The 26,940-nt window shown below is 36.7% G+C and overlaps 13 protein-coding genes across 13 annotated transcripts; 8 read left to right on the top strand and 5 right to left on the bottom strand.

The window, feature by feature from the left end:
* Positions 1-43: 43 nt before the first annotated feature.
* Positions 44-1,186, top strand: C9374_007806 (uncharacterized protein; the record flags this gene model as incomplete). The annotated part of the gene is made up of 1 exon (XM_044697812.1): positions 44-1,186. One exon carries the CDS (start codon positions 44-46, stop codon positions 1,184-1,186), a length of 1,143 nt encoding a protein of 380 aa, XP_044546430.1.
* A 204-nt stretch (positions 1,187-1,390) lies between these two features.
* On the top strand, positions 1,391-3,340 carry C9374_007805 (uncharacterized protein; the record flags this gene model as incomplete). The annotated part of the gene is made up of 1 exon (XM_044697811.1): positions 1,391-3,340. The coding sequence occupies one exon, from the start codon at positions 1,391-1,393 to the stop codon at positions 3,338-3,340; it is 1,950 nt and encodes a 649-aa protein (XP_044546429.1).
* Positions 3,341-3,412: 72 nt separating this feature from the next.
* On the bottom strand, positions 3,413-5,382 carry C9374_007804 (uncharacterized protein; the record flags this gene model as incomplete). Its single annotated transcript, XM_044697810.1, has 4 exons — positions 3,413-4,580; positions 4,635-5,100; positions 5,173-5,255; positions 5,345-5,382. 4 exons carry the CDS (start codon positions 5,380-5,382, stop codon positions 3,413-3,415), a joined length of 1,755 nt encoding a protein of 584 aa, XP_044546428.1.
* Positions 5,383-5,953: 571 nt separating this feature from the next.
* C9374_007803 (uncharacterized protein) lies at positions 5,954-6,820 on the top strand (the record flags this gene model as incomplete). Its single annotated transcript, XM_044697809.1, has 1 exon — positions 5,954-6,820. One exon carries the CDS (start codon positions 5,954-5,956, stop codon positions 6,818-6,820), a length of 867 nt encoding a protein of 288 aa, XP_044546427.1.
* A 649-nt stretch (positions 6,821-7,469) lies between these two features.
* On the top strand, positions 7,470-9,592 carry C9374_007802 (uncharacterized protein; the record flags this gene model as incomplete). Its single annotated transcript, XM_044697808.1, has 2 exons — positions 7,470-8,758; positions 8,809-9,592. 2 exons carry the CDS (start codon positions 7,470-7,472, stop codon positions 9,590-9,592), a joined length of 2,073 nt encoding a protein of 690 aa, XP_044546426.1.
* A 98-nt stretch (positions 9,593-9,690) lies between these two features.
* C9374_007801 (uncharacterized protein) lies at positions 9,691-13,794 on the bottom strand (the record flags this gene model as incomplete). Its single annotated transcript, XM_044697807.1, has 1 exon — positions 9,691-13,794. The coding sequence occupies one exon, from the start codon at positions 13,792-13,794 to the stop codon at positions 9,691-9,693; it is 4,104 nt and encodes a 1,367-aa protein (XP_044546425.1).
* Positions 13,795-14,268: 474 nt separating this feature from the next.
* C9374_007800 (uncharacterized protein) lies at positions 14,269-16,406 on the top strand (the record flags this gene model as incomplete). Its single annotated transcript, XM_044697806.1, has 4 exons — positions 14,269-14,734; positions 14,866-15,285; positions 15,366-15,491; positions 15,601-16,406. 4 exons carry the CDS (start codon positions 14,269-14,271, stop codon positions 16,404-16,406), a joined length of 1,818 nt encoding a protein of 605 aa, XP_044546424.1.
* A 112-nt stretch (positions 16,407-16,518) lies between these two features.
* C9374_007799 (uncharacterized protein) lies at positions 16,519-18,213 on the bottom strand (the record flags this gene model as incomplete). The annotated part of the gene is made up of 2 exons (XM_044697803.1): positions 16,519-17,459; positions 17,562-18,213. The coding sequence occupies 2 exons, from the start codon at positions 18,211-18,213 to the stop codon at positions 16,519-16,521; spliced, it is 1,593 nt and encodes a 530-aa protein (XP_044546423.1).
* Positions 18,214-18,582: 369 nt separating this feature from the next.
* C9374_007798 (uncharacterized protein) lies at positions 18,583-19,492 on the bottom strand (the record flags this gene model as incomplete). The annotated part of the gene is made up of 2 exons (XM_044697802.1): positions 18,583-18,956; positions 19,165-19,492. 2 exons carry the CDS (start codon positions 19,490-19,492, stop codon positions 18,583-18,585), a joined length of 702 nt encoding a protein of 233 aa, XP_044546422.1.
* Positions 19,493-20,225: 733 nt separating this feature from the next.
* On the top strand, positions 20,226-21,002 carry C9374_007797 (uncharacterized protein; the record flags this gene model as incomplete). The annotated part of the gene is made up of 1 exon (XM_044697801.1): positions 20,226-21,002. The coding sequence occupies one exon, from the start codon at positions 20,226-20,228 to the stop codon at positions 21,000-21,002; it is 777 nt and encodes a 258-aa protein (XP_044546421.1).
* Positions 21,003-21,352: 350 nt separating this feature from the next.
* Positions 21,353-23,607, top strand: C9374_007796 (uncharacterized protein; the record flags this gene model as incomplete). Its single annotated transcript, XM_044697800.1, has 2 exons — positions 21,353-22,527; positions 22,590-23,607. 2 exons carry the CDS (start codon positions 21,353-21,355, stop codon positions 23,605-23,607), a joined length of 2,193 nt encoding a protein of 730 aa, XP_044546420.1.
* Positions 23,608-23,690: 83 nt separating this feature from the next.
* On the bottom strand, positions 23,691-24,125 carry C9374_007795 (uncharacterized protein; the record flags this gene model as incomplete). The annotated part of the gene is made up of 1 exon (XM_044697799.1): positions 23,691-24,125. One exon carries the CDS (start codon positions 24,123-24,125, stop codon positions 23,691-23,693), a length of 435 nt encoding a protein of 144 aa, XP_044546419.1.
* A 1,410-nt stretch (positions 24,126-25,535) lies between these two features.
* On the top strand, positions 25,536-26,927 carry C9374_007794 (uncharacterized protein; the record flags this gene model as incomplete). Its single annotated transcript, XM_044697798.1, has 1 exon — positions 25,536-26,927. The coding sequence occupies one exon, from the start codon at positions 25,536-25,538 to the stop codon at positions 26,925-26,927; it is 1,392 nt and encodes a 463-aa protein (XP_044546418.1).
* Between the last annotated feature and the right edge of the window lie 13 nt (positions 26,928-26,940).

Here is a 26,940-nt window from a genome sequence, read left to right as displayed (position 1 = left end):
GAGAATTGGAAAGTGTCAAAGAGCTCTTCCTTGAAAATTCAAAATGTATCGAATCAAGAAGAAAATCAGAACGAACTTGCAATCCAAAGTAAGAGAAAAGTTGAACATTGAATTCAATTTGAATCGTTCTCATTCCTTCCCAGAGAGAAAGAAAGCTCAACAAGAGCTATTTAAGCTAAACTTCTTGTTTCCAACCACTACAATAGGATCATTCCCTCAAACCGATGAAATTCGTTCCATTCGTCGCAAATTTAAGAATGGTACTGTTTCAGAAGAAGATTATCATTTATTCCTTAAAAAGGAAATTGAAAAGGTCATTCGATTGCAAGAAGAAATTGGACTCGATGTACTCGTTCATGGAGAACCTGAAAGAAACGACATGGTCGAATATTTTGGAGAACAATTGAGAGGCTATGATTCAACACAAAATGGCTGGGTCCAAAGTTTTGGAACTCGTTGTGTGAAACCTCCATTACTTTATGGAGATATTTCGAGAGAGACACCAATGACAGTTTTTTGGTCATCCTATGCTCAATCCTTAACTCAGAAACCAGTGAAGGGAATGTTGACTGGACCAGTTACCATGTTGAATTGGAGTTTTGTAAGAGATGACCAACCAAGAAGCGTCACTTGTCAACAACTTGCCATTGCTCTCAGAGAAGAAGTTCAGGATCTTGAAAATGCAGGAATCAAAATCATTCAAATCGATGAACCAGCTCTACGTGAAGGATTACCTATTCGTAAACATGATTGGAATGAATATTTGAAATGGGCTGTCAATTGTTTCAAGCTCAGCACTTCATGTGTCAACATTGACACTCAAATTCACACTCACATGTGTTACTCTGAATTTAATGACATTATCCAATCCATCTCTGATTTAGATGCAGACGTTATTAGTATTGAAACGTCCAGAAGCAATATGGAACTTTTACAAGCATTTGAAAAATTCAATTATCCCAATGACATTGCTCCAGGAGTTTATGACATTCACTCTCCAAATATTCCAGACAAGGAATGGATGATTGAACTCATCAAGAAGGCCATTGTGTACATTCCAAAAGAAAATTTATGGATAAATCCTGATTGTGGACTCAAAACTCGTGGTTACACTGAAGTGAAACAAGCATTGCAATTGATGGTTCAAGCAGCTCAGTATTTGAGACAAGAATATTCTCAAGAATAAAAAGATTTATTAGGAACTATTTTGTTCAAAATTGTACAACGAACTCGAACTTAACATTTCAATTTGATTTCAATTCAAAAAAAAATTCAAACATTTCTTACACCACCAAGGTTTGTTTTCATTGTTGTTGTTGTATTTATTGTAAATTTATTGCAACATGCCATCCTTTTCAAAAGTGTTTTTTTTTAATCAAACGAAATTAGGATGATTAATTTGGACGTTCATTTTGAAAGTAAACTCTTGAGTGGCCATCTCGCATCGGAATCAAAATTTAGAGTATTTTGTGAATATTATTTTGAGCTGCTTGAACATTTCAATTTTAACGAGTTTCCGAAATTGCCTTCTCTCCTATCACACGATTTATTGAAATTCTTTGAAGAGAATAATTTGCCAATTTTGGTTCGTTTGGCATCACTCTCTGATTTTCCAGTGCATAAAGATTTTCCATTTTATAAATTGTCTGTCAAGTTGAGAAACGATGTAACGTTTGTGAAACAAGTACTGCTCGTTTGTAACAAACTAGACATTTTGCAAAGTTGTACGTTAGGTGTCAAAAATCTAGAATTCATGAAAGAAATTGTTCAAGTGAATGGCGCTGCTTTGCAATATGCTTCCTATGAGATTAAAAAAGACAAAGAAATTGCATTGTTGGCTGTGAAACAAAATTACAATGCATTTGAGTATGTGAGTGAAAACCTCAAAAAAGATCGTGATGTTATTGAACAAGCTGTGAAAAAAGGAGGATTACAGTATGGAACAAGTGACATGAAAGATTCAAAAGAACTGGTCTTGCAAGCTATTGGTGAAAACATGCATGCATTTGAGTATGCGAGTCAGAGATTGAAACAAGATGAAGATGTTGTACTTGCGGCTGTGAGTTATACCAATTACCAAATCATACCTACGAATTTGAGATATAGCCGATCTTTTTGTTTGAAATTTGTTAAGAAAATTGGATTTAAAGCCACTTCACAATGTTCTGAATCATTGATGTCAGATCCTTCGTTTGTTTTGGAGTTACTTGATTTAAAGTGTGGAAAATGTACGGATATTTCATTGCCAAAAAGTCTGATGAATGATCGATCTGTTGCTTTGAAGATTATCCAAAAACATCCATTTAGTGTATTGTTGTGTCCTAACGACAGAGAACTTGTCATAGAAGCAGTGAAAAGAGATATTTCAGTATTGCCTAATGTTGCATATTCATTGCGACGAGATTTCTCGTTTGGCAAAGAAATGATTGACATCCATCCTGATACGTTGTTGTATCTTGATGCAGTGCTTCGCGAAAACGTGGATCTGTTATTATATGCTGTGAAGAAGGATGGAATGTGCATCAGATTTGTGATGCCAAGTAATAAGGAAGTTGTCAGAGAAGCAGTGAAACAAAATCCTGAAGCCATTCAATTTGCTTCAAGCACTTTGAAAAAGGATGAAGAATTCATGTTGGAAATGATGGAATACACACCACTTGCTTTGAGATATGCAAGTTTTGATTTACGAGTGAATAAGGAGTTTGTTGCAAAATCAGTGATGAAGAATGAGAAGGCATCCATTTATGCAGATTATTCTCAGGACGATTTGTTATATAACGCTCTCGGATATTCAAGCTGGTCATTGAAGCATAACAGAGAATTTGTGTTGAATTGTGTCAAGAAAAATGGTCTCTCACTTCAACATGCATCCAATGACCTCAAATCGGATAAGGAAATTGTCACCCAAGCAATCATGCAAAATCCAGAATCATTAGAATATTCGGATTTGAGTTATGACAAAGAGTTTGTGTTACAACTGATACAACAGAACAAAATCCATTTGACATTTAGAACTATTTCAGATACATTGAAAAGTGATGAAACTATTGTGCTTGCAGTTGCAACTTATGACCCAACTTTTATGATTGCATTTAATTTGGACACTGAAGAAAATATCATACGTGTATTTGAAGATAATCCCTCTGTTTTGAGATATGTGCGTGAACCATTGAGCAGAGACAAATCTTTTGTGAGAAAACTATTGTTAAAAAATCCTATGGCACTGCAGTATGTTAGATCTGAGTTACTACTTGATGCCAAATTCATATTCTCTATTTCGGAAAATAATTTCAAGAAGATATTCGAAAATATTAAGAACTGCCGATTCCGTACGTACTAAAAAATCAACACGTGTAAATATTTGTTGCACAGAATGTTAATGCACTAATGGGCATATTCAGAAATTGGAATATTAAAGATTCATCTTGTTTTTTACATTTTTCAGATCCGACTCCACTTGACGCAGTGCTAACTTCACACGTGAATGGAGAACTTCTTCAAATGAATATCTGTGGTAATTATTACACTTTTCAAAATATTGCTTCACACATTGCAATAGCTCGAGCTTTGTGTGATCATTGGCAGCTTGCGGTACTTGATAAAGATAGATTAATTCTCCAACTTCATAATAAGGAAATGCTATCCATTGTTTCTCGTATCTGATCTTGTGCTCAAATAATAGTGCCCTTTTGAATTGTTCAATACTTTCCTCGTACTTGTTCATTTGTTTTAAAAATTGTCCTTTCACCACTAACAACCCAGCTTCAATATCACCTGCTAATTTGCTCTTGTCATCTATTTTAACTTGGTCACAGATATCGACGAACAAGCGGTAGAGTGGTTCGGCATACTGTTCTGAAAGGTTGGCTAAATCACGCTTTAAATATAGAAATTGGAATACTGAAATAAACATCATCAAATGGCGCTCGTTTTCAGTTGGTAAATGTTTCAATATTTCACTCTTCTCTAGGGCATACTTGTCAAGTCTTCCTGTCTTGGAAATATATTTTGAAAAATTGTTGATAATGCTATTCGTTCCTTCTTTGTCTCCTGTTTTAATCCTGCAAACAGCCAACATCATTGCACTGATTCCTTTTGTATCAAACTCTTTGTCTGTGTTTAAAATTTCCTCTAACACAACACTCGCATCTTGGAAATTTAACGTCAATAGGTAGCACCAACTCAGTTCATGGCGTAAAATATTTGGAGCTATTCCCATCGATTTCTGACAAATATCAATAGCATCTTTTAAATTTTCAACTGCAGAAGATATATTTCCTCTCTTGCGCTCATAATGTGAGGTCATAAACTTGAATAGCCCACTCTTTGTAAACACTTTGTTTGATCGGTCTAATATAAGTCCTCCTTCTAATAATTTCTTTTCACGATCCTCTAATGCTCTTGGAATAAATAAATAATTCATAGCAAGCATAAATGACGCAAATGCGCATTGTCTTCCTCCATACTCGTGCACCTTTCTCAATAAGTTCAGCCCATGATCTCGGTCAGCATCAAATCCAATAAGGCTCAGTATTTGTGTAAGAGTCGGAGGTAATATAGAGAGCATGAAATTGAAAATGCTTCATAATTCACATAATTTGTTTGTCGTGATCAGATATCAATGTTACACCTACCCAATACCAAAATATGCGTTATGAATAACATCGCTATGAATAAATTTTGGAGAATGAGTTGTCTCGTCCTTGAATTGCTCGACAATATTATAAACTTCTTTAAACCTCAAATACGACCTTCTTAAATTATAAAACCCTTTCAAATAGGAGCCGCTATAAAATTGAATAATTCCTCTCATCATGTGTGTCTCTGCATCCAAAACCATATGATCCAATTCAAAATTGAATAAAATTTGTTCTTTTCCCATTTGATCTAGTTCCATAAAATTGGAATGAGACATTTCTGAAATCGAGTAATACTTTTCATTCTCAATTTCTGAATTTAATTGTTTGTATTCAGCCACAATTTTCAATATTTCTTCGGTACTGTGACCCACCTGCTTGAGAGCATTCTCGGCAACTTCAATTCCCTTCAGACTATTTTCACGCACCGATGTTTCTCCCGACAGATTGGAAGCAATAATATCTGATATTGATGAAAAATTCCAAAATCATTCATTGGATCATTTCAACAAAGACATAAATTGTGAATACAAACCCATGGTTGCTAATTCATAGGCCATTCTCGGAATATGAATCAGCGGAGTAATATACTCTTTTGCTTCTCCGAATTGAGTATTCCTATTGCACGAGATCAAGATGGAGAGAACAATAATAAAATAAATTGAATAACGAATATTCGAGTTGGATGATCATCAGTGAAAACCTACCATATGAGATGACTCGCTTTCATCAGGCAGTTGTACATTTTTTTTCTGATCTTCTTTGTAATTCAACTGTAACACCTCTTTTCAAGATTTAGATATCAATTTTTTGTTGCCATTAAACAACGAGTGTCACCTTTAAATTTGTAAGAACTGAGCACTCACCTTACAAGAACAAGGAACAAAGACCTAATCAGAAAAAAATGTTTCATTTCATGACTTGTTCTAACCTTCTTTCCATCGTTCCACTCACCACAAGCAACATTATCCAACTCTCAATCATCATCAATCACGAACAATCATTCATCCAGTATAAACACTTCCGAAACAATAACAACGACTAAACCTGAGAAGCCATTAGAATTTCTTGTTCTTCCTACTTATGAAATTCCTAAAATTATAATTGAGAAGGATTCCTACGTACAATCGTTTGATATTGATACAGATTCTTCCGAAGAAATTCTTCAATTTTTCAACACGTTTGGGTTTGTGGTATTCCGAGACGTTATTTCTCCAAAACAAATTCAAAACAGTCTGGAAGAAATTTGGCACATTCTGGAACGTGATTTTGAATTATCGCCGCATGATCCAACGTCGTGGAAGAGAACATCTCAAATGGGAATTCTTGGAAATGGCGTCTGTTGGAAGAAACAAGCCATGGAAAATCGACAGAACGAAAAGATTGTCCAATGTTTTGAATTATTGTATGGAATGGGACGAGATCAATTATGGAGTGGTTTTTCGAGATATGGATGCATGCAGCCAACACGTGGAATTCCAGTTCCATATTACAATGAACATTCCTTTCCAAAATCAATTCTTGAAACAGTACCATCCTCTATTCTATCAATGGTTGGTTCATTGAAGACGATTGATCGAGAGGATTTACAAACTCGTTCTGAATGGCTGCATTGGGATTTAAATCCATTTGCAAGCGCTGGTCTTGATGATTATCCAATGGAATTCGAAAATGAAATTGACATGAAAGAAACACTATTGAGAAATCCTGACTATTATTTCATTTTGGAAAATAATGCCAACACAACTGTTCCAAGAATGCAAGGCATTCTATCTTTTACCGATTGCAGAGAACAAGATGGTGGTTTTGTATGCGTTCCAGGATTTCACAACCACATTAAGGAATATGCAGAGAAAATGAGACATCAATTAGAAGTTCCTACCCACTGTACCTTTTTCCAAGTTCCAAAAGGAGATTCTTTGTTTGAGCAATGTCAGCAAGTACCTGTGAAAGCAGGTTCATTGATTATTTTCAATAGTTTACTTCCTCATGCCAACATGCCAAATCGCTCAGAACGTTTTCGATTGAATCAATATATCAAAATGGTACCAAAGAAAGGAAGCCTTGATTTCAAGTTAGCAAGAGCATTGATCATTGACACCATGAAGGACAAATCATTTGTGCCTTCAGAAACTGGTAACACAATCTTTGGATTGGATTTATTGTATGGCATGAATGATTAGAACTTTTCGTCTCTAATAATTTCCTCAGTATTTATCATTCCAACAATTTGGACTCCCATTCTGCGTTGCGTAAGGAGACACAAACATTTCTTGGCCGCGATAGAAAGTCCCATGTCAAGCAATGATAATGAAACACATGTCCACATTCTTTCCAACTACTACCTTGCATGACAGAGAGTTGGATTGGTAAGCATGAGGCAGCTGTTCCAAACCATTCCAACTCATGCATTGAATACAACATTCAATAAGACTCACAACAAAAGTTGAGGAGCTGTAAAAGTTAGTTCACCTATTCAAAAAAATTGTTTAACAAGACAAATTGGGCAGCGCATCACTTGTCATGTAAAACTTGGTCGCTGTTGGCCGCACTTCATCGATTCTTCATTGTTCAATTCATAGAGTGGCACCAAACCTTGAGTCTCTGTATGGACACTGTTACAAAACTCCATACTTCTCGAATGGGCATTTAAAAGTGCCGAAATCATCAATTTCAACTTCACTTACCCAATTATTAATTCCCATTTGCTGATATTTCATTGACTCTTCATAACGACCAGTCACTTGTCAATCATTACAATCAACCGTTAAAAAAATCAACAAAAAAAAATTCACACGCTCGTGCCATCCGACATCTCTCGTTTCTCAAAAGATGTCCACCGATAGTACCAACACCCCACCTCAAGTGCTCTCTCACTCCTCCTCGAGTAGTTCCATCTCTTCCATGACCAAAGAAAACACTCCAGCACCTTGTTGCCATATTTGTAAAGAAGAAGTCGATGTTCTACAAGAAGCTCGCTCACACTGTGTCGATTGTAACATGTACTTGTGTGCTCGTGATGCTAAAATTCACATCAAGAGAGAACCTACTCATCACGTCATTGATTTGATTGGCGCCAGTGCTGGAAATAATTTGGGAGGATCTGGAATTGGTTTGGGTTCTCATTTATTGGAACAAATGTCTCCTCGTAATGCAACAAACACTTCTTCGCCATCAACAAGTTTGAATTTTGGAGGTCCTGCTCCTCTCTGTCAAAGACATCATATTCCTGTCAATACCTATTGTGGAAGTTGTAAAAAGTTGGTGTGTAGTGCTTGTGCGGTTGAAGAACATCGAGAAGGTCACACTGATGTGAATATGATTGCCAAAATTGAACCTGAAGAACGATCCAATTTAGACAAGTTGTTGAATCATTTGAGAGAAAGCATGAAAGAATGGGAAAGTTCACATCAAACTCATGATAATGAATTGGAATTGGAAAGTTCATTGATTGAAGAAGCTAGAAATCGATTGAAGGAAGAAGTTAAAGCTGTGTGTGACACTTTGAGACAAAATTTACAGGATCGACAAGATCAATTGTTTGCTGACATTGATGAAATTTCTAAAACTCAAACCAATTATGTGAAAAAGATCATTGAATTGAAGAAGGTTTCCGTGGATTACATTTCCGAATTTGACAAGTTGCATGAAATGAGTGGCTACGAAATGATGGAAAGAAAATTGACTCGACTTCCACAAACCTTGCAAGCATTTGAAGATTTAAAGACCTTCTTCAAATATTTGACTTTGGATGAAGTTCATGACATTCAACTCACCAATACTGAAATCATGTACATTCAACGTGAATTGAAGAATTTGGGCGAAATTGTGAAAACTCCTCCAAAACAAAAGAGTGCTAAAACAGCTACAACGAGTGCTGCTTCTTCGAATGGTCATCCATTGAGTGGTGCTCCAGGAACAACCTCAACTGAACCATCCAAATTGAATACCTCAACTGCTTCTTCTGAGAATGGATCTTCCAGTTCTCATCCTTACACTCCATTCTCAATGGAGTTCACATTTGTGGGCACGATTGGTAAAACTGGTTCCGATGGATCTGGAAATGATCAATTCAAGGGTCCATGGGATGTGAAAATTTCACATGGATGCAATTGCATTGTGTCAGTGACAGTCGTAACAATAGAATTCAATTCTTTGACCTCAAAACTAGAGAGTATAAGGGTTCACTCAAGACATCCAAGTCTCCTCGATATTTGTGTATTGAACCAAGTAAGGATGGAAATGATTCACTCATTTTCTCATGTGATAATCATGCCGTTTACAAGTATAATTTGAACAAGGTACTTGCTAATGAGAAGAATTTGGAACCTATTTGGATTTCTGGTACACCAAAGAAGAAGGGAAGTGATGTGAACTTGTTTACTGAACCAGCAGGTGTTACACTTTGCAAATCTAAGAAGATTAATGCATTATTCCCTGAGGCTATGAATGAAAACACAATTCTTGTGTGTGACGGAGATAATCATCGTATTAAGGTCTTGAGAGCTAGTGACGGAAAAGTGTTAAAGACGTTTGGAGCTAAGAAGGGAGATGATAATGTCCAATTGACACAACCTGAATGCATTTATGTGAGCGAAGATGATCAAATTATCGTGACAGACCAAAGTGCTCATCGAGTTCAAATGATTGCAAGAAAGGGAGACGAATTGTCTTGCATCAAGATTATTGGAAAGGAAGGACAAAGTAATTTGGAGTTTGCTACCCCTCGTGGTATTGCAGTGGATGAAACTTCGAATCACCTCATTCTCTGTGATTGTGGAAACAATAGAGTTCAAGTGTTCAGTCATGTCACTGAGGAATTTAAGCGTAATTATGGAACTGAAGGAAAGGACAATTCACAATTCAACAAACCAACAGGTGTTTGTTTCAATGACGTGAATGGAGAGTTGTTGATTGCAGATTATCAAAATCATAGAATTCAAATTTTCAAATAAGAGAAGCAACCACTTGTCAGAGCTAAGCAAATCTTTCACAATAAAAAAGTTTATTCCTTTTATGCGTTTTGTTTTGACTGTCTGTATCCCAAACTGTTTCACACAACTTCTTGAAGCAAATAGGCCTTGGATTCAGTTTTAAGAGAGTTGTTAATGGTAGACGTGGCTCCATGTTTTGGATCTTTCAATCCTAGTCTCTCATTGAGCTGCTTGTATTTTCTTCTTCTCGATCTCTTCGTTGTTATTAACTTTTCTATTCGATCTCGTACAAATGAAATATTTGAAAACATGGCTCTCAATATTGCAAGTACGGCAATAATATTCACACGCTTAACGAACTTTTTAAATCGTTCTGAAATTAATAGTAATTCAAAAGAATAACTCAAAATCAAGTGCAATAATCCATACATGATAATTCTGACTTTGTAATACATGGGCAATTTCATCAATTGCAACACAGACTGAAGCCACGAACATGGAACCAGTGTGAAATAGCATGTAAATAAATAAAGAATGGTCAGGCACATGACAAAGTAAAAATTATCGGTCAGAAGGGTTTTCTTGAATGGCTTGCTAATGCTCAAACTGATGGCACAGTTCAATGTGCAAAATGTAGACGTTAAAAATATGATGGTTGTCTCATAGCTCCAATAATTTTTGGTCACATCTTCAGAGGGGTGATCTAATAGTTTAAGCCACGAGTTACTGTTACCGATTTGATGAATTTCATTCCAAACAAATCCAATCATTGAAAAGCTTAGTATGATTTGTCCAATCCAACTCATGATTACAAATCTTGAAATAAGAGAAGTTGGAGGTCGAACTTTTTTCAAAGTACTTGTCGATTTTGTTCGAGTCATTAACAAAATAGTTGGCAATATCACAAACATGTCCACATACAAATATTGAAAATCTGCCATTTTGGTGTTCTTTTGAAATAGAATGACCACGGAAAAGAATTGAATTAAGCAATACAAGGACATGTACTTGAAGACTTGGAATGAAGACCACAATGCTGATCGTCCTTCTCTCATAATTGCCATCACACAACTGATACTAGGATTTAAACTCGTGAAAGGTGCTGCCAAAGAAGCTTCAGACTCACTGCTGAGTGATACTCCAACATTGGCAGTTTGGAGAGCTTTGGCATCGTTTTGACCATCTCCACACATCATGACATAATAATCCAATTTTTGAAATTCTTCAACAATTTTCATTTTGTCACTCGGCGAAAATCGAGAATAAATTCGACAATAACTCATCAAGCGATGAAGAAGGGTTGGAGTGTGAATATTCACGTATGGTATGTCATACTGCTGCTGCTTGGCAAGCTCTAAATCTTGTAAATGTCTATTGTAGATCATGTTAAAAATAGTGCCTGTTACAGCCAATTCCACGTTGGATCCAAATGTTTCGTCTCCATTCATGATTTGCTCAGAAGTGATGACATCTTGCTCGCAGTCTACATTTCTCCAAATAATATTGTCATTACAATTCAAGGAAGCTTCATCCGATTCATCAGAAGATCGCTCACTGAGGTAAACTTTTTTGTTGCTTGGTAAAATGTGACACTTTCGGGCTACTGAAATAACAGTATAGGCATTATCTCCTGAAGCAATGACAGATCTAAGATTCGCTGCAATTAACTTTTTGATCACACCTGAAGTGTCAGCTTTCAACTTATTCTCCAAACAAATGAGACCAATGAAATTGAGATCTTGCTCTACTTGTTCCCGTTCCAGCTTGTCAATAAATTCATGTACAATGTGAACTTGTTGAGAGTCTGCAATTTTTCTGTAACCTATAGAAATAACACGATATCCTTTGTGAGAATACTTGTACAGAGTTTGTGAAAAATTGTGTGGTATGGTTGATGGTTTTGACAGTTGCTTAATCATTTCTGAGGAGCCTTTCGAAAAGCAGAATATTTCCCTTGATTGTAAATTCATTGCTATTACTGACATTCGTTGCAGAGATGACTTGAATTGAAATATTTTCAATATGGAGAAGGAATGTTTGTTATCAGGAGAAATCACGGTCATAAATTCATTATTTCTGTCTTCGATTCTCCATTTGCATGATTCGAAGATTTTCATGTCCAATGGATCTCCAACAATTTTTGTGACACCTTCAGTAGTGGTAATATTGCACAAGTCATGACAGGTGGCCATTCCAACACTCAAGAACGATCCATAATCAAAGGTGTGAAGAAGATGACTAAATTTTCCGCTCTCTACTTGCACACAACCATGAAGATCCAAATTATCACTCGTCAACGTATTCGTCTTGTCAAAAACAATTAACTTGATCAATCCAGAAAAGCTAATTCTTTGAGGAGCAATACAAAATATTCTCCATGATTCTTTAAGTCGTGCTATAGCAAAAGATATAGTCGTAGTAATGGCAATGGGCAGTGCAGGTGGAACGACAATGGTAATCAGCACAATATTTTCCAAAATAATTCTCAACAATGGAACATGAATTTTTGCAAGATTGATAACTGTGAAAATCACTCCAACAAACCCCGCAATGGACATGATTCCCATAAATTTAAAACTATCTCTGTACAATCTAAAATTATTAGGTTTGGGATATATGATGGGTAATAACATTCTGCCCTTAGTGGTTTGAAATCCTGTATGGATGACCATTGCTAACACTTTGTTTGGAAAGTGGTGTTGATAGTACGACACGATGTCATCATGATGATGAGAACCTGAGGTTGGTTTTGTCATGATCACATGAGTGCCAGCAAATAACGTCCAATTCGAAAGATCATTCTTTGGGAGTACTTTGTTCGAATAAGGTACATGCATCTTTTTCACAGGTGTACTTTCACCAGTCATCATGGACTCATTCACAATGACCTGTCCTGATAACAACACAAGATCACAGGGAATGGTCATTCCATTTTCAATCTCAATCACATCACCCGGAAGTAAAAGTGAGGAATCAATTCTAGAGCACCTCGCCTGACCGTGAGGTTGATCCATCAAATGGACAGAAAAACTCAAGCACGTCATTTCTCGTAATTTGACCATGGTCTTTCGAGTGGTGTACAAACTTATAAGCCCTGATAACGTACTAATCACTGCAATGGCAATAGCATAAATGTAATATTCAATCCAACACCAAATACCGACACTGAAAATTTGGAAAATATAAAAGGGGTGAAAGAGTTCATCCATTGCTAGTGAAAGAATTGGCTTGACAGGTGTCTCAATGACATTTCTGTCAAATATTTTGCTTCTAATATTTCTATCTTGATGATTCAAGTAGTGAATGGCAAGACTATGAATGGTTTCTCCATTGAGAAGATCTTCACTCTGTTCATTGCTAAGGGTCTCTTGCAATGAAAAAGTACAAGGAACAAAGCAATCACCTTCTTCATCATAAATAAATGTTCCAAATCGAAATTTAAAATACATAATCTCTATTTGTTTTCTACCATCATTTGTGTGAATGCGAGATTTTTCAATTTTACAACTGTTCCATCTTCCATGAGAGCCATCCATTGCATTGACATTTGTTCTGCTACACAGCAGAATGGCATCTGCTTCTTTAAAACGTTTGCAATATGAATGTGTCAACCATGTTTTCAACCATGGAAACCATTTACATGGAATAAACACCAATCCAAGTGTCAAAATTACAAAAATCCAAAATAATAATTCATAATAGAGATTGTGTTTGAGTGCAAAAGTAGAGGAAAAGCCAAACATAATTTCTTCATCGGACAGAATTTGAGGAATGGAGCTGTTGGTGACAATATGTTGTGATGTTGAAAACTTTCCACGAATTTCAGAAAGTTGCTTCTTCCCGAATTCTAAAAATCCAACAAAACTACCAAAATTGTTACTTATATTCATTTCCTCAGTTGCTTGAGAAACATCATTCCGAACCATGACCTTTCGGGAAGTAAATCTTTTTAATATTTGTTGGTTACTCCATTCCGATCTCGAGCTTGTACAGAAAGATTCTTTCCATTTCAATGATGCATCATCAACCTCATCATGATGATTCAATAACTCTTTTTGTTTGTGATGGTGGTCATGGCTTTGAAAATTAGGATTGAATTTTTTTTCGTATGTTTGATGTTGTCGAGTTGTAAATAATTCTTTATCGGATAATTCAATCGTCACATATTCCTCTTGATGATGATGAGGTTGTATTTCAAAAGGTTGTTGTGGTGATGATGTCATGGTTCAACATTTACCCAATTTTTTAAAACTGTAACGATTCATATTTTGACATTTAACATGTTCATTCTTTTGGTCTATCTTCAACACCATTAATGTCTGACCTATCTGTATTTCAATAATTCCTATCAACCCTTTGTTGAGTTCAATAAACTTGTTCTCATTGAACACAAACCTTATCCAGACCTTCTGAACACTTTATTCCAGCAAAACAACGATTAAAAACAGGTTCACTCGAAAAAATATCACAGGTCCCACTCATCGCCATTCCGTAAAGACGCCCGTCGTGTGATCATCACTGTCCAACAAATATTATTGAACATTTTATTTGATTTCTTCTGTACTAGTATTCTGGTTTCAATTTAAAACACGACAACATCAAAAGAGATTTGGTCCTGACCTCTCCTTCGTGATCATCATCATAATATTTAATTTATTAATTTTCATCATCAGTATTTCATCATCGGACGAATCAAGATGACACCACCGCCAGTAGAACGTAAAAACGAACAGCAAGCAAATTTGCTCAGACAACGTATGCAGAAGGTTCAAATCAGAGAGCGAATTTTGTCTACTGTTAGACAAGAACATTGTGCAAGAAAGGTGAATCCTATTTGGGCAGAATCCAAGCCTTCTTCTTCTTCTCCTACGATCCAAACTGTTAGCGAAACAAACAAGGAGGATTCTACAGAAACTGTAATGCACTCTGCTATCAAGAATACACGAAATTTTGTGAAACAATATTCTGCTCACAATAGAGTAACACCCGATAAGAGAAGAAAGAGAGCTCCAGTGTCGAATCAAGTTCGTGATTTATCTGTTTTAGTGGCTAGCTTGGATTTGGAGTGGAATAACTTCCAAACAGTCATGGAATCTACTCAACGTTTCAGACGATTGCTGTCCATTGAGAGAAATCCTCCAATCGATGAAGTAATTATTTCAGGTAAGTCATTTATCATTTCGTTACAAAACATCATTCAAAATTGTTATGATCGCTTATATTTGTGTCAACACCATTTCAACACAACTCGCGTGTAAAACTGTTGCAATTACGAATCATGTTTTATGAAACAGGTGCTGTACCATACTTTGTACAATTTTTGGACATTGGTGAAATTCAAAAGTATTACAATTGTGATTTTGGAGATTCACCCAAACCACCTGGTTTTAAAGAAAGTGCTGTGGACGAAGGCAAGAAAACCATCTCTGCCTTTCAAATACATCAGTTGCAATTTGAAGCCACTTGGGCCATCACAAATATTGCATCTGGTACTTCTGAACACACACGTTATGTTGTTGAGCTAGATTGTGTACCAAAGATTATTAATTTATTGTCAAGCGAAAATGATGACGTGAGACAGCAAAGCGTATGGGCTCTCGGTAATATTGCAGGAGATTCAGCAGCACTGAGAGATTTGGTTTTGACAAAGGGAGCAATGTCAAAAGTACTCAAATTGATCAACACTGAAAGCAGTTCCCGAGTGAAGCGAGACGGTAGGTTTTTCAACATGTTCCAATCTATTGAAACCATTAATCTTTAAATTATACTGATTGTCACTCTTCGTCATCAATAGCGACTTGGACTCTTTCCAACTTGTTCAGAGGTAAACCTGTACCAGATTGGAACTTGGTCTCGGAGGCAATTCCAACATTGACTTCCTTGCTTTTTTCTTCTGACGAAGAAATTCTTGTTGACACTGGTAAGTTTTAACTTGAAATTTTTGAAGAACACTTCTAACATACTCTTCAACGAACACTTTTTTCCACAAATTATTACTGTTTTTTTCGTGATTGTCATCAGTTGGGCAGTTTCTTATGCCTCTGATGGACCATGTGACAGAATTCAAGCAATTATTGACAACAATGCCGTTCCAAGACTTGTGGAATTATTATCTCATCCAAGTAGTAATGTCCAAACACCAGCACTCCGAGCTATTGGAAATATTGCAACAGGTGATGATATCCAAACACAAACTGTTTTATCATGTGGACTTTTACAAAGATTACCACCTCTTCTTAACCATACAAAGAAATCAATTAGAAAAGAAGTAATGTGGACAATTTCCAACATTACCGCTGGTACCAAACAGCAAATTCAATCTGTGATAGATGCAAAACTAATTCCAATCATTATTGAAAAGGTCAAAACAGAAGTTTTTGATGTAAAGAAGGAAGGATTTTGGGCCTTGGCCAATACATGTGAGGGAGGATCAGGTGAGCAAATTGAGTACGTGGTTGAGGTTGGAGTTCTTGAGCCATTTTGTGAAGCTCTTCGCTTGTCGGATGCTAAGATTTTAATGGTGGTATTGGAAGGTTTGTCTGCTATTCTCAAATATTATCAAACGACCGAAAAACTTGCCGTGATCACTGCTACTATTGAAGAAACAGGTGGCTTAGATTTGATTGAGAAACTTCAAACACATCCCAACAATGAGATCTATGAAAAAGCATTGGAAATTCTTGAAACCTATTTTGGTGTAGAGGAAGACGGTGATGAATATGGTTCAGCCAAAACTGACAAAAAAGCAGCTCCAGCACCAGCCTTCTCATTTGGAAGCTCCAACTCAGAAAATTTTAGCTTTGGTGGGTCTGATGGAGGTTTCAATTTTAATTAAAATTCATTATTGATTGTCATTTCCTTGGTCTCCAATAAACTTGTGGAATGACAAGCAAACAAAAAAATGTAGGTAAGTTGTTATTTATTGCGAGCACATGATGTTCACACAATTATTGGAACAATGACGAGTGCAATTTGTCGTTGTTGAGATACCACATCTGTTCGGGAATTGCATTGGCCAATTCAGCCTTCTTGAGGGCCAAATACTTTTGTCCTTGTTCTGTGCCGAGAAGCTCAATCATGTTTTTCATATGCTCAAGTTCAATGGTGGTATCTCCACCACACTTGTACTCTTGAACTTCGATATTGGTCTTGGTTTGTTCTGCAACAACGAGAGAGTCAATTCTTGCATTTTCGAGCTTTTCAATCTGCATATTTTCATTTTCAATGTCAATGAGCTCTTCTCTCAATTTCTGAATTTCAGCTTGAGCTTTGAGCTGTTCTTTTTGGGCTTCTCTTGAGGCTTCAGTTTCCATCTTGTTACAGACAATTTTCATGTTGGATTTGATGGATTGGTTGAGCAAGTCGTTGATTTGATTATTGACAGGGCTCACCTCCTTCACATCAATTTCAGAGATCAACAATTTGATTTCATCAAAGTAAATTCCCAACACCTTGCGTTCTTCCTCTCCAACTTTGACCACAGATTCACGGAAGAGATGTTTTCTAATGAGAGACACAGTTCCAGAATGAAACTCTTCAAATGTAAATAGAGCAGCCAACTCTCTAACACGACTGTTCAACGTTGCACAAACATATCCAATGAAATCTGTCATACGGAACATGACATGAGATTCAGAATCATCGACCAAGAATTCCCACTTGTAAGTCAACAAGACTTGCAACTCGGCATTATCTCTCGTGCTCACTCTAAACGAGTCACTGGTAAAATCTGGACCTTTCATAATCTTGGCAGCCTTAATTTGTTTCACTCTTTTTGGCTTGCCAGCACTCAAATGTAAACACTTGACATGCTGCTCGGCAGAAAGAATATAGGAACAAGGTCCATTAATGACTGTTTCATTTCTCTCAGCATCCAACACACAAACCACTATAGTGCAGTGTAGTGTGAATCATGTCATGGTGATTTGCAGCAATACAATTCAGAGAGAATCAAATTATTTTTTCAAAAGAATATTCGCTCATGACTTACCTTGCTTCTTTTCCAAACGAATGACAGTAGCTTCGTACGTGGAGGCATCTCCCAAACCAAGAGCTGCTCTCTCCATCTCGGTATATTGCTTGTAGAATAGCTCTTCAGTGGCCTTCATCAAATAGCTTTTTGGTCCCTTGACTAGACTCTTCTCTGAAGTCTCGGTATCAATGACATAAATTCCCTCATTCTCGTTGATCATGATGGAATCCACTGTCTTCAATACTTCAGTATCTTTATCGGGTACAAAACGGCAAGGTCCTGTAATTTGATAGACATCTCCAGCCTTGAGATCCTTCTCCTTTCCATCCACCAAGACCTTCTTCTCGACCAATGATCTCAATCGTAAGGCTTGATTGTATTTCAAAATATGAACATCGGAAACACGTTCAATGTATTCGTTACGATGCAAAGCCAAGGCAATAGGTCCACAGACAATCTTTCGTTCTCCCATCAAATTTCTCTCCTGTTCATAATCGTATGGATTCTTGATGATACAATATTGTCCTTCCTTAATGATGGACAAGTCGTTGGTTTTGATAATCTCTTCATTGGCTCTCAGGGCAATTCTCTTGGGACCAATTTCAATGCGGACCACTCCCGAGTCATTGTCGAGGATGTGTACATATTGATTTGCACTTAGGACGTTCATGATGATGATGAAACAACGATCGAAATATCAAATTGGTGATGATCTCTGATCACAAAGAAATGATTGAACTTTTTGAGATGAAAATACAACACAGTGAATTTCAAAGTGTTGTTTTTTGTTTGGTGTGTACTGGTGGCCAAGTTCATCATCCTGTGGTTAGGTTGTATCAAATTTGGTCAATGACTTCACAGTACTCTTTCATTGAAAAAGATCACATTGCTCTGGGTTAAATTGAGATACGTATGCTTAAGACACAAGTTCCAAGAAATTAGATCTGTACACACAACAACAACGATGATACCAATTCGTGATCACAAACTCATTCAATTCAACTTTGGTAAAGATCTTGAGCAAACCTCAAATATTTATTTAAGCATTGAAACCAGCAGCTCTGACCACTTGTCCTTCAGTGTAAGAACTCACGCTGTAGCCAGAATCATTGACTTCATAGACACCATTGTTGTAGGACTTGGCCAAAACCCAGTGTCCACCATTTCTAACGTTCAAAATAACGACCTTACCAGAACAGAGCCAGTTTCTAATGGTGGCCTTATCTTGAGTTTGTCCGAGATAGGAGAAACCAAATCTAGAGACAGATCCCCAGACAAAGAGGTTACCATAATATCCACCGTTGGATCTAAGCCATGAATTCATTTGAGCTGGGTTCATGCTGCTCTTACCACGTCCGTTCAAAGCACTGGTGACAGAGGTCATGAGACAACCAACCTTACAAATGGTGGAGTCTGAAAAGTAACAAAACAGTTGTGAAAATTTTCACACCAACGATTCACCAAATAATTGTGAGAAGCAAAGAAAAGATGTCGTTGTCAATTTTGTTTTCAAGATGTGGTTGATCATTCCAATCAAAATACACCATTTCAGTAGCAGTTCAATATCATTACAAAAATCATAATGTCAACTTGATATTCTTCATGCACACACAAAACTTACCAGATCCCAATCGATCATTTCCCCATCTACCATCACATTGCTTATACAATGGATAATTGTAAGATTGTCTACATCCACTAGTACTACCACCACCTCCACCAACTTGAGTCAAATAAGAAGAAGCAGCAAATCCACTTCCCCAACTTCCAGAAACTCCGTACCAAGTATATCCACATCCACTTCGAACATCACCATTGAATCGAACTTGTTCGTTTGGACTCAAAACTTTAACAATACCTCTATCGGTACAGGCACCTGATCTCACATTCAAAGTAGTGGTTGCAGCCAAAGTAGCTCCACTAGTTAAAGTAGATTCAGAGTCGGCCATTTCTTCCATGGAAATTTCTTCGTGGCCTCTTCTTCTTCATCATCTTCAGATTCAGTGTTAGCGAGATAGATGGCACTTATTGGAATGTCAACTCCAAAGTTATGAGTGTTGACAGCTGGTTTACCGATGAGAGTTACGGTTTGTTCCTCAGGGTATGCCTTTTGAGCAGAGACGAGGGCGCTGATGGCGAGGAGAGCCAACAAGAGAACGACGAGGGAAACCTTCATGGTTGTGTATTTTTTTTGTTGATGATAATTGGTCTTTGATTGTAATGACGATTATTTTTAACAGGTACAAAAGCGCTGTCAAGTGTCAGAGGTAAATTATAATCTGAGGGAATTGTGTTATTGAGGCAGAACAAGTCGTTAATGATTCGCTTTTTGATAGTTTGATTTCTGAGACTGTCGTCAAGTGAGAATGTCAAATTTACTTTAAATTCTCACAATGACCTCAAGATTCATCAGTTTACAGTGAATACCGAAAATTATGTGGTTATTTAACCCTTAGCCTTTCATTTTTCACAATTAAAGTCATTGTTAAAAGCTTCTTTGGAAGATCAGAATCCATTTTCTCATTCATCAAGAACTTCCTAATGTTAAAATAAAGAAACCAATGTCAACCATTTTTTCACATTTAATCATTGTATCTCAAAGGTTGGTTATCAATTGTTTTTACACAGCATTTCCAAATCCAAAATTGGTTCCATGTTTGAACGCTCTTCAAGCTTAAAAAAATGATGACGACAAGAAAGCCTAAAGACGGCAGTTTCTCTCGGATCCGAAAGCAACCAGTGATTGTAAAAGAATTATCAAGCACGATCATCATGCTTATGGGTTGTTATTGTTTAATATTCTTCGTGCTGATCATGATGAATTTGAGTGTAGTTAATAGTACGGTCGTGATGGCTGAACCAATAATCACTGCCACTACAACAGACAACATGGATGGACGACCGGAATATGACACACCTATCGATTTGAAACAAGTACCAATTCCTACCATCAATGGTACTCAAGTCAATGTGAATGTGAATGTTGCCGGATCTGCAGGAGTGTTGACCACTCTGGTAGCCAACATCATGGTTGCCTTGCTCTATTTTATCATGTTTTTCTTATGCTGTCGACAATTAGCAGTATTTAATCCTGAAAAGAAAAAACGATTGTTTATTGAATACTTAAAAGATATGGAAGAAGAAACAGAGTCAAAGAAAAGTCATACAAAATCTGATTCAATCACTACATCCTCTAGAAATGAAGGCACAACAGTAGAAATTGAAGAAGAGGAAAAACCAAATACATTATCTTTTATTGGTCATAGAGCTGGTTATTACACAGAAAAATTTAGCAATGCCTATCAAGAAATAGCAGCCCAATATCCATTCAATCAACTACCACGAGTGCCTTCAGAACCATCTGATTTCAAGGAGAGAGTCATTCCAAAACTTAAAAAGATACTCGTGGACTCTTTTAATTCTACAATTTTATTCTTTCCTGCTTATTCCGACATTTGAGGGATGGAATATTGTCATTCTTTCTGCCTTCCTACGCACGGACAGATCGAGTCAAAATTACCAAACGATATGGAAAGGACATTGCAGTGTACTTGTATTTTCAACAGACCATTATTTGGATCTTATTGATTTGCTCAGTATTGACATGTGCTGTTTTATTGCCAATTCATTTAACTGGACAGCTTCCGGTTTATGAGTACAATCTGACCTATGTTGACCAACAAACTTCCTCTTTTCAGCCATTAGTGGTGTCAACCAACCCTGGGATTGATAACATTTTACAGAAAGGCATAAAACCTGTGAAAAATCTTACACAAGAAGATAACACACTGCTGAGAACGACCATTGAAATGGTGGCCAACTCTCCTATCAAACTTTATGCTCATATTGGTGTATTGATTTTATGTGTTGTGGCTGGACTGATTTTCTTTATCCAATTTCATTACAGTGCAATTATTCGAAGTAATTCATTTGGTACCTCTCCAGAAACAGACACTCTCAACCCATCGTCCTCAAAGACTAATGTTTTTGGTGATGTTGTAGATGGCCTTCTCGGAGTGTTACGGTCTACAGACAGCAACCAAATTTCCATTACTATAGATTCTGATGTTTACAAATCAATTGATCCCAAAGATATACTCTCACCCTATGTTGTTGTGGTTAAGGGTTTACCAAGAGAAATGACCAATTTGAACGATTTTAAAAGTTTTGTAGAAACATACTTTAATTTTAATTTGCCAATTGAGGACGAGAATAGCAAAGTTTTACGTGCTGTTTTAATTTATGATTTTGTGGACCGCTTGAATATGGCAATCATACTTAAACGAGTTGAAGAAGACCTTGACCACTTTTTGCACATGAAAACGGAGAGAGGTTCTGAACTGATTCAACTGAAAGAGCACATTGTTGTGGACGAAGGAATTGTTGACTCAAAGAACATTGTGTCCCAATGCTTTGGAATTCAAACTCAAACCAAGAAAATTAATCTTCTAACGACTGAGGAAGCAATTAAGCATTTGGAGTTCAGAAAAAAGAAAATTAAAAAAGAAATACAGAAATGGGACATTGCGTATAATGCCTTGCTACAGAACAAGAGTATTCCAAAAATTGACAGCATTGCGAGCATTGAAGAACCAAATGAAATGGAAGATGTACAAATAGAAGAGAAAGCAGATGATACAACAAATGATCGCAACCAAGATCCTGTGGCCTCCATGTTTGTTGGAAACAAAGCTATTGAAAGTTCTGGTGTTGGATATATAGTTTTCAAAACAGAAGCAGAAGCACAAGAGGCTCTTGGTAGATATTTAAACAACCAAATACGACTTCAGAGCAACCTTGTAAGAATCTCTTCACTTCAGCACGAACCCATTGATATCAACTGGTACACTGTTTGTAGATACAACGCCATCACAGGATCAAGATTTGAAGGGGTTGGTACGAACATACTAATTCACATTTTGCTAGTTGCTTTCTTTATTGTAGCCTCGAGTCCAGCTTCAATATTTTCTGCAATCCAGTCAATGTAAGTATTTTTATAGATAAGGTTACAATTAATACTTTACAAACTACGTGACACTATTCAAGATTTAACATTGGAGTCATCAAAATGGAAGTTGAAAAAATTCAAGCAGCAACAGGAATCGTAGGAAGTATTTTCTTCCAATTTTTACCCTCATTCACCTTGTACTGGATTTCCAGACTTATCGGTATTGTCTTGAGCAAAATAACCATGCTTGGAAAATATGACAGCAACCAAGAATACAAGAGAATATACATGCTACGAAAATATTGCTATGTGGTGTTGACCATTTTAATCATGCCAAGCTTGTGGCTTTCTTCAGTCGATGGTATTGTCAATTATGTGAAAACAGAAGATGATTTTGAACAAATGTTGAAGAAAATGTTTCTTCCTGCCAGTGGAGCTCTAATGTTGTCCACTGTTTTGCAGTTTGCAGTAATCAGCAACATGGATGATCTTATTAGAACAGAAGACGCATTTTGGTATATTTGGAAAACAAAATTATCATTTTACAGAAAAGCCAAGTCACCACTTGAAAAATTACGAGCAGCTACAGATCAGTATTTTTTCAGTGTTGACACTAATTATGCCAAAATTTTAGCTGTATTCACATTGTGCATGGCATATGCAGTGTTTATTCCATTAATTGTTCCTTGTGGATTGTTTTACATGATGATTAAGCATTGGTTTGATAGATATCTAATTCAAGAAATGTATGATGCCTCAGTTAAGCACAGCATTGATGTTATTGATAACAAACCAAAGCCATTAGACTATATCGCACTTCAGAAAAAGAGCTTTTTACTGCTCAAAATATTTACTGCCTCATTGGCAATTGCAGACGCGTTCTTAATTATCTTTTTCAGTTTGAGAGTGTTCACGGAATCAACGTTCCTACCTCACTTTATTTTGAGTGGAGCTGTGTTTGTATTCTTGCTTGGTGCTCTCTTTTACATTCAACACAACCAAGACAAAGTGATTAGAACAAGAGTGAGAGACGAAATTTCAAAACAAAATTACTCAAGTTGGAACCACTACGCAAAGGACATTGCATTCGTGACACCATTCGAAAAACATCAATAAGTGACACCCGAATGTCATATGATCATCCATGAAAATGGCTCATTATTGCAATGTGGACAACACATTATTCTCTCTCCTTACTGTTACAATTGAATGACTAAACCTTGTTCCTCATACTCTTGCTTAATTTGTGACATTTCCAACTTGACTCTCTTCACCACATTTTCCATCTCGTGCTCCTTCCACAAGATCATGCTTTCATTTCCACTTACTCCCTTGGTAGTGGCCCGCATATCAAATATTTCACCAGGCATTGGTCCTCCTAATTCGACATTCTCTACGTATTGTTCATTTGGTATACCTCTACCCCACACATGACCATGTAAGAACGAAGGTTCCTCTTCATGACCCATTAGGACCAGATGATTTTGCAAATCTACCTGGTGTGAATTGTTGCCAGCAACTGCTAATTGTGAAATTGGGCAAATTCTTGAATAAGCTTCAGCCGTAAATTGAAGTGATAATGCAAGTCCAATTCTTTCACTTGTAGTGTAATCTCGATTGAATGTCGATGCCATATCTTGATTATTAATGAATCGAACAATAGATCGTAACCTCTCCGATCTGTCGGATTTAAATGTACCACATATTCAAAATTATTTTTAAATTTAATGAGACAAATAACTTTGGGATCTCCCGACAAGGTGAATGGTTGCATGACCCAATGTGTGGGAGCATACGATTTGTTGAAAAATAATTTGGACATTTTTTTTTGTAATCCGTCCTTGCTATCTCATTTTTAACATGTTCCAAGTTCTCCCGGTGGGAACAATTTACTACCCACCTTATTTCCACGTAATCATACATGTTTCATAATTTTGAATTAATAATAGTAATACGCATCGTTTGTTTCAAAAAACTAACGTTATTACAAAAACCAACAAACAAAAAAATGAGTTCAACACCACGCCAATGTGAAATCATGTCATCAGTTCACTGCTGGAGGAGAAAGTATCATCTTGCTATATCTTCTCAACGGAGGAGAATGGTTGGGAAAGTGCTGCTCTCTATATGCTCTTTGGATTATTTCAAGTAGTGGGAACGCAAAATGGAGAGTTTCAAATTGTGCATGGATCAAACTTAGAGTTTCGAGTGAGTTGGAATTTTCAGTTGTGGATCAATATGGAGTGGAATTGGAATCGTATCATCATCATTGATGAAAACTAATTGTGAACTTTCACTTGACCAGGAGTTTGAGAAAATTTGTTCGAAACAAATCCAAAGCAGCTGACCCTTACGTGGTCACTTTCTTGCTTTGTTGTCTATCCTATTCTGTTCTTCATGAAGTTAACAAGGCTCATCGTGAACAAGCACTGAAAAGAATGACCATTAAGGATTTCGGTTTTGGCTTCTGGAATGAGACAACCTGTTATGAAAGCACCAAACCCAAAGTTGAACGGCTCACAAATCTCTTGATGAAACCTTTTATCAGAAATCCTTTGACCTCAGTTGTTGTGCAAATTCCCTATTTGGTACAATGACATGGCACGACAGCTGAGACATCGTTGTCTCTTTTCGGATCACCTTAACCAAATGCTGGCTTCATAATATTAAAACAAAACCTAATGACCAAGATCATTCATTCCAATGCTTGCGGAGTGACACAAACGGATGGACATACAACAACATCCTTTCATGAAAGAACAGTTTTAGCGTTTTTAAACTTACGAAATCTTTCGAAAAAACAAAAATCAACAACATCTCTATTCAACCAACACACTCTGCTCAACGTGATTGCAGTATTTATATATCTGAAATTGATTCTTCATCAATATATCCAAAGAAACTAGTTCAATCAAGATGATTCAATTCGATGAAGGATTGCTACTACAACACGTGGTTGAGAGAACCTTTCAAATGTGTGTTGTGGCGAATCAAACAAACCTTCTCATCGGGAAGATGGGTTCCATTCGTCCAGTACTTCCTGGATGGTCTCCAAGGATCAAGAGGACGCTTGTTTGAATGTGTCTTCCTTTTCATTGATCTATTTGGATCATTTAGTTCCATCATTGGGGCAGAAGCAACTCAATTCAAATCAACAACTCGAGAAGGCTATCATCTATTTTGTAGATACTTTAATCCGAGCTCTTTGTTCGAGAGAATGGAACATGCCTTATCATCAATTCATCAACGTTCTCTCAAGTCGAGTTCTTTTTGTTAAGGATCGACAGCAATTTTCACTAGTTCATTTGGCATGTGACACGAATCGGGTCAATTTGCTGGAATGGATCCAATTGTATAGTAGTGACAATCTAAGAAATGATAACTCTGTAAATAGTAATACCGTAAATAGAAATGTAAATAATACCATGGACCAAAACTGCTTACTTTGGTCCGTTAAAGATTCCAATGGTTTGGAACCATTGTTTTACGCTGTAAATTCAGGAGCAAAAGACTGTGTAGCCTTCCTATGCTCACAGAAATCGGTACGAGAAGAACAATTGAACTTACGAAGAGATTGTTTCGGAAATCTTCCAATTGTTTCTGCGTTCAAGAGACGAGATTATGAAATGTGTGACTTGCTTCAGCTCTTTGGAGCTCAAATCGACCTCAGTGGAGGATTGACATTTGGTATGGGAGTCCAAGAAAGCTTAATGCATTACGCAATGAGAAAGAAAGACATTCAAGCGGTGAGATATTTAGCTCTCCACTCTTCCAAAACTATTCTAAAGAAAAACCACCGAGGAGAAATTCCCTTATTTCATTGTTTAAAAGACAAACGAGGAATGTTCAGAGACAGTGAGGAAGAGGTGACCACAACAAATTTTGGTGGAAAAGGAGGATGTGATGGATGTGCTGTCACCGTTCCCAGTCATGTATATTTCTTGTCGACAATTTTAGAAGAAGGTAAAACCTTGTTTGGTCAAGAACAATTCCACAAAGCTCTCCTCTCAAAGAATGGCTTTGGAAGAAATATTTTAATGGAAAGTATTGTCATGAATGATTTAGAAGTGACACGAGTGATTTGTAATTTCCTGCTTTCACGTTATGGTTTCTCTGCAGCAAGTAATATGCATTTGCCAGCAGGAGGAGGTGACTCTGGGAATCTAAACTTCCTGAAGCAATTGATTCATGACAGAGATTTGGAGGATTCTACCATTTTCCACATTGCCTTTCGATACATTGGATGTTATTTGAGCATTACCAATAGTACCATTCGAGAAATTTTCAAGCTCCTTAAAGAATTATTTGCTGTCACTCAACCAAGCAAGCAATCTCTAAAAGATTTTATGAAAAGCAATCCATCTAAATATCACAAATTATCATCTGGATCTAAATCCATTAGCAAGTCCATTAATTTATGGATAAAACTTGAATAATAACATGACAAAT

This window comes from Naegleria lovaniensis (genome assembly GCF_003324165.1).
Source record: "Naegleria lovaniensis strain ATCC 30569 chromosome Unknown tig030, whole genome shotgun sequence".
Classification (NCBI taxonomy): Eukaryota; Heterolobosea; class Eutetramitea; order Acrasida; family Naegleriidae; genus Naegleria; species Naegleria lovaniensis.
The sequence above is the reverse complement of the archived record's forward strand: the minus strand, read 5'-3'. Positions and strand labels throughout refer to the sequence as shown.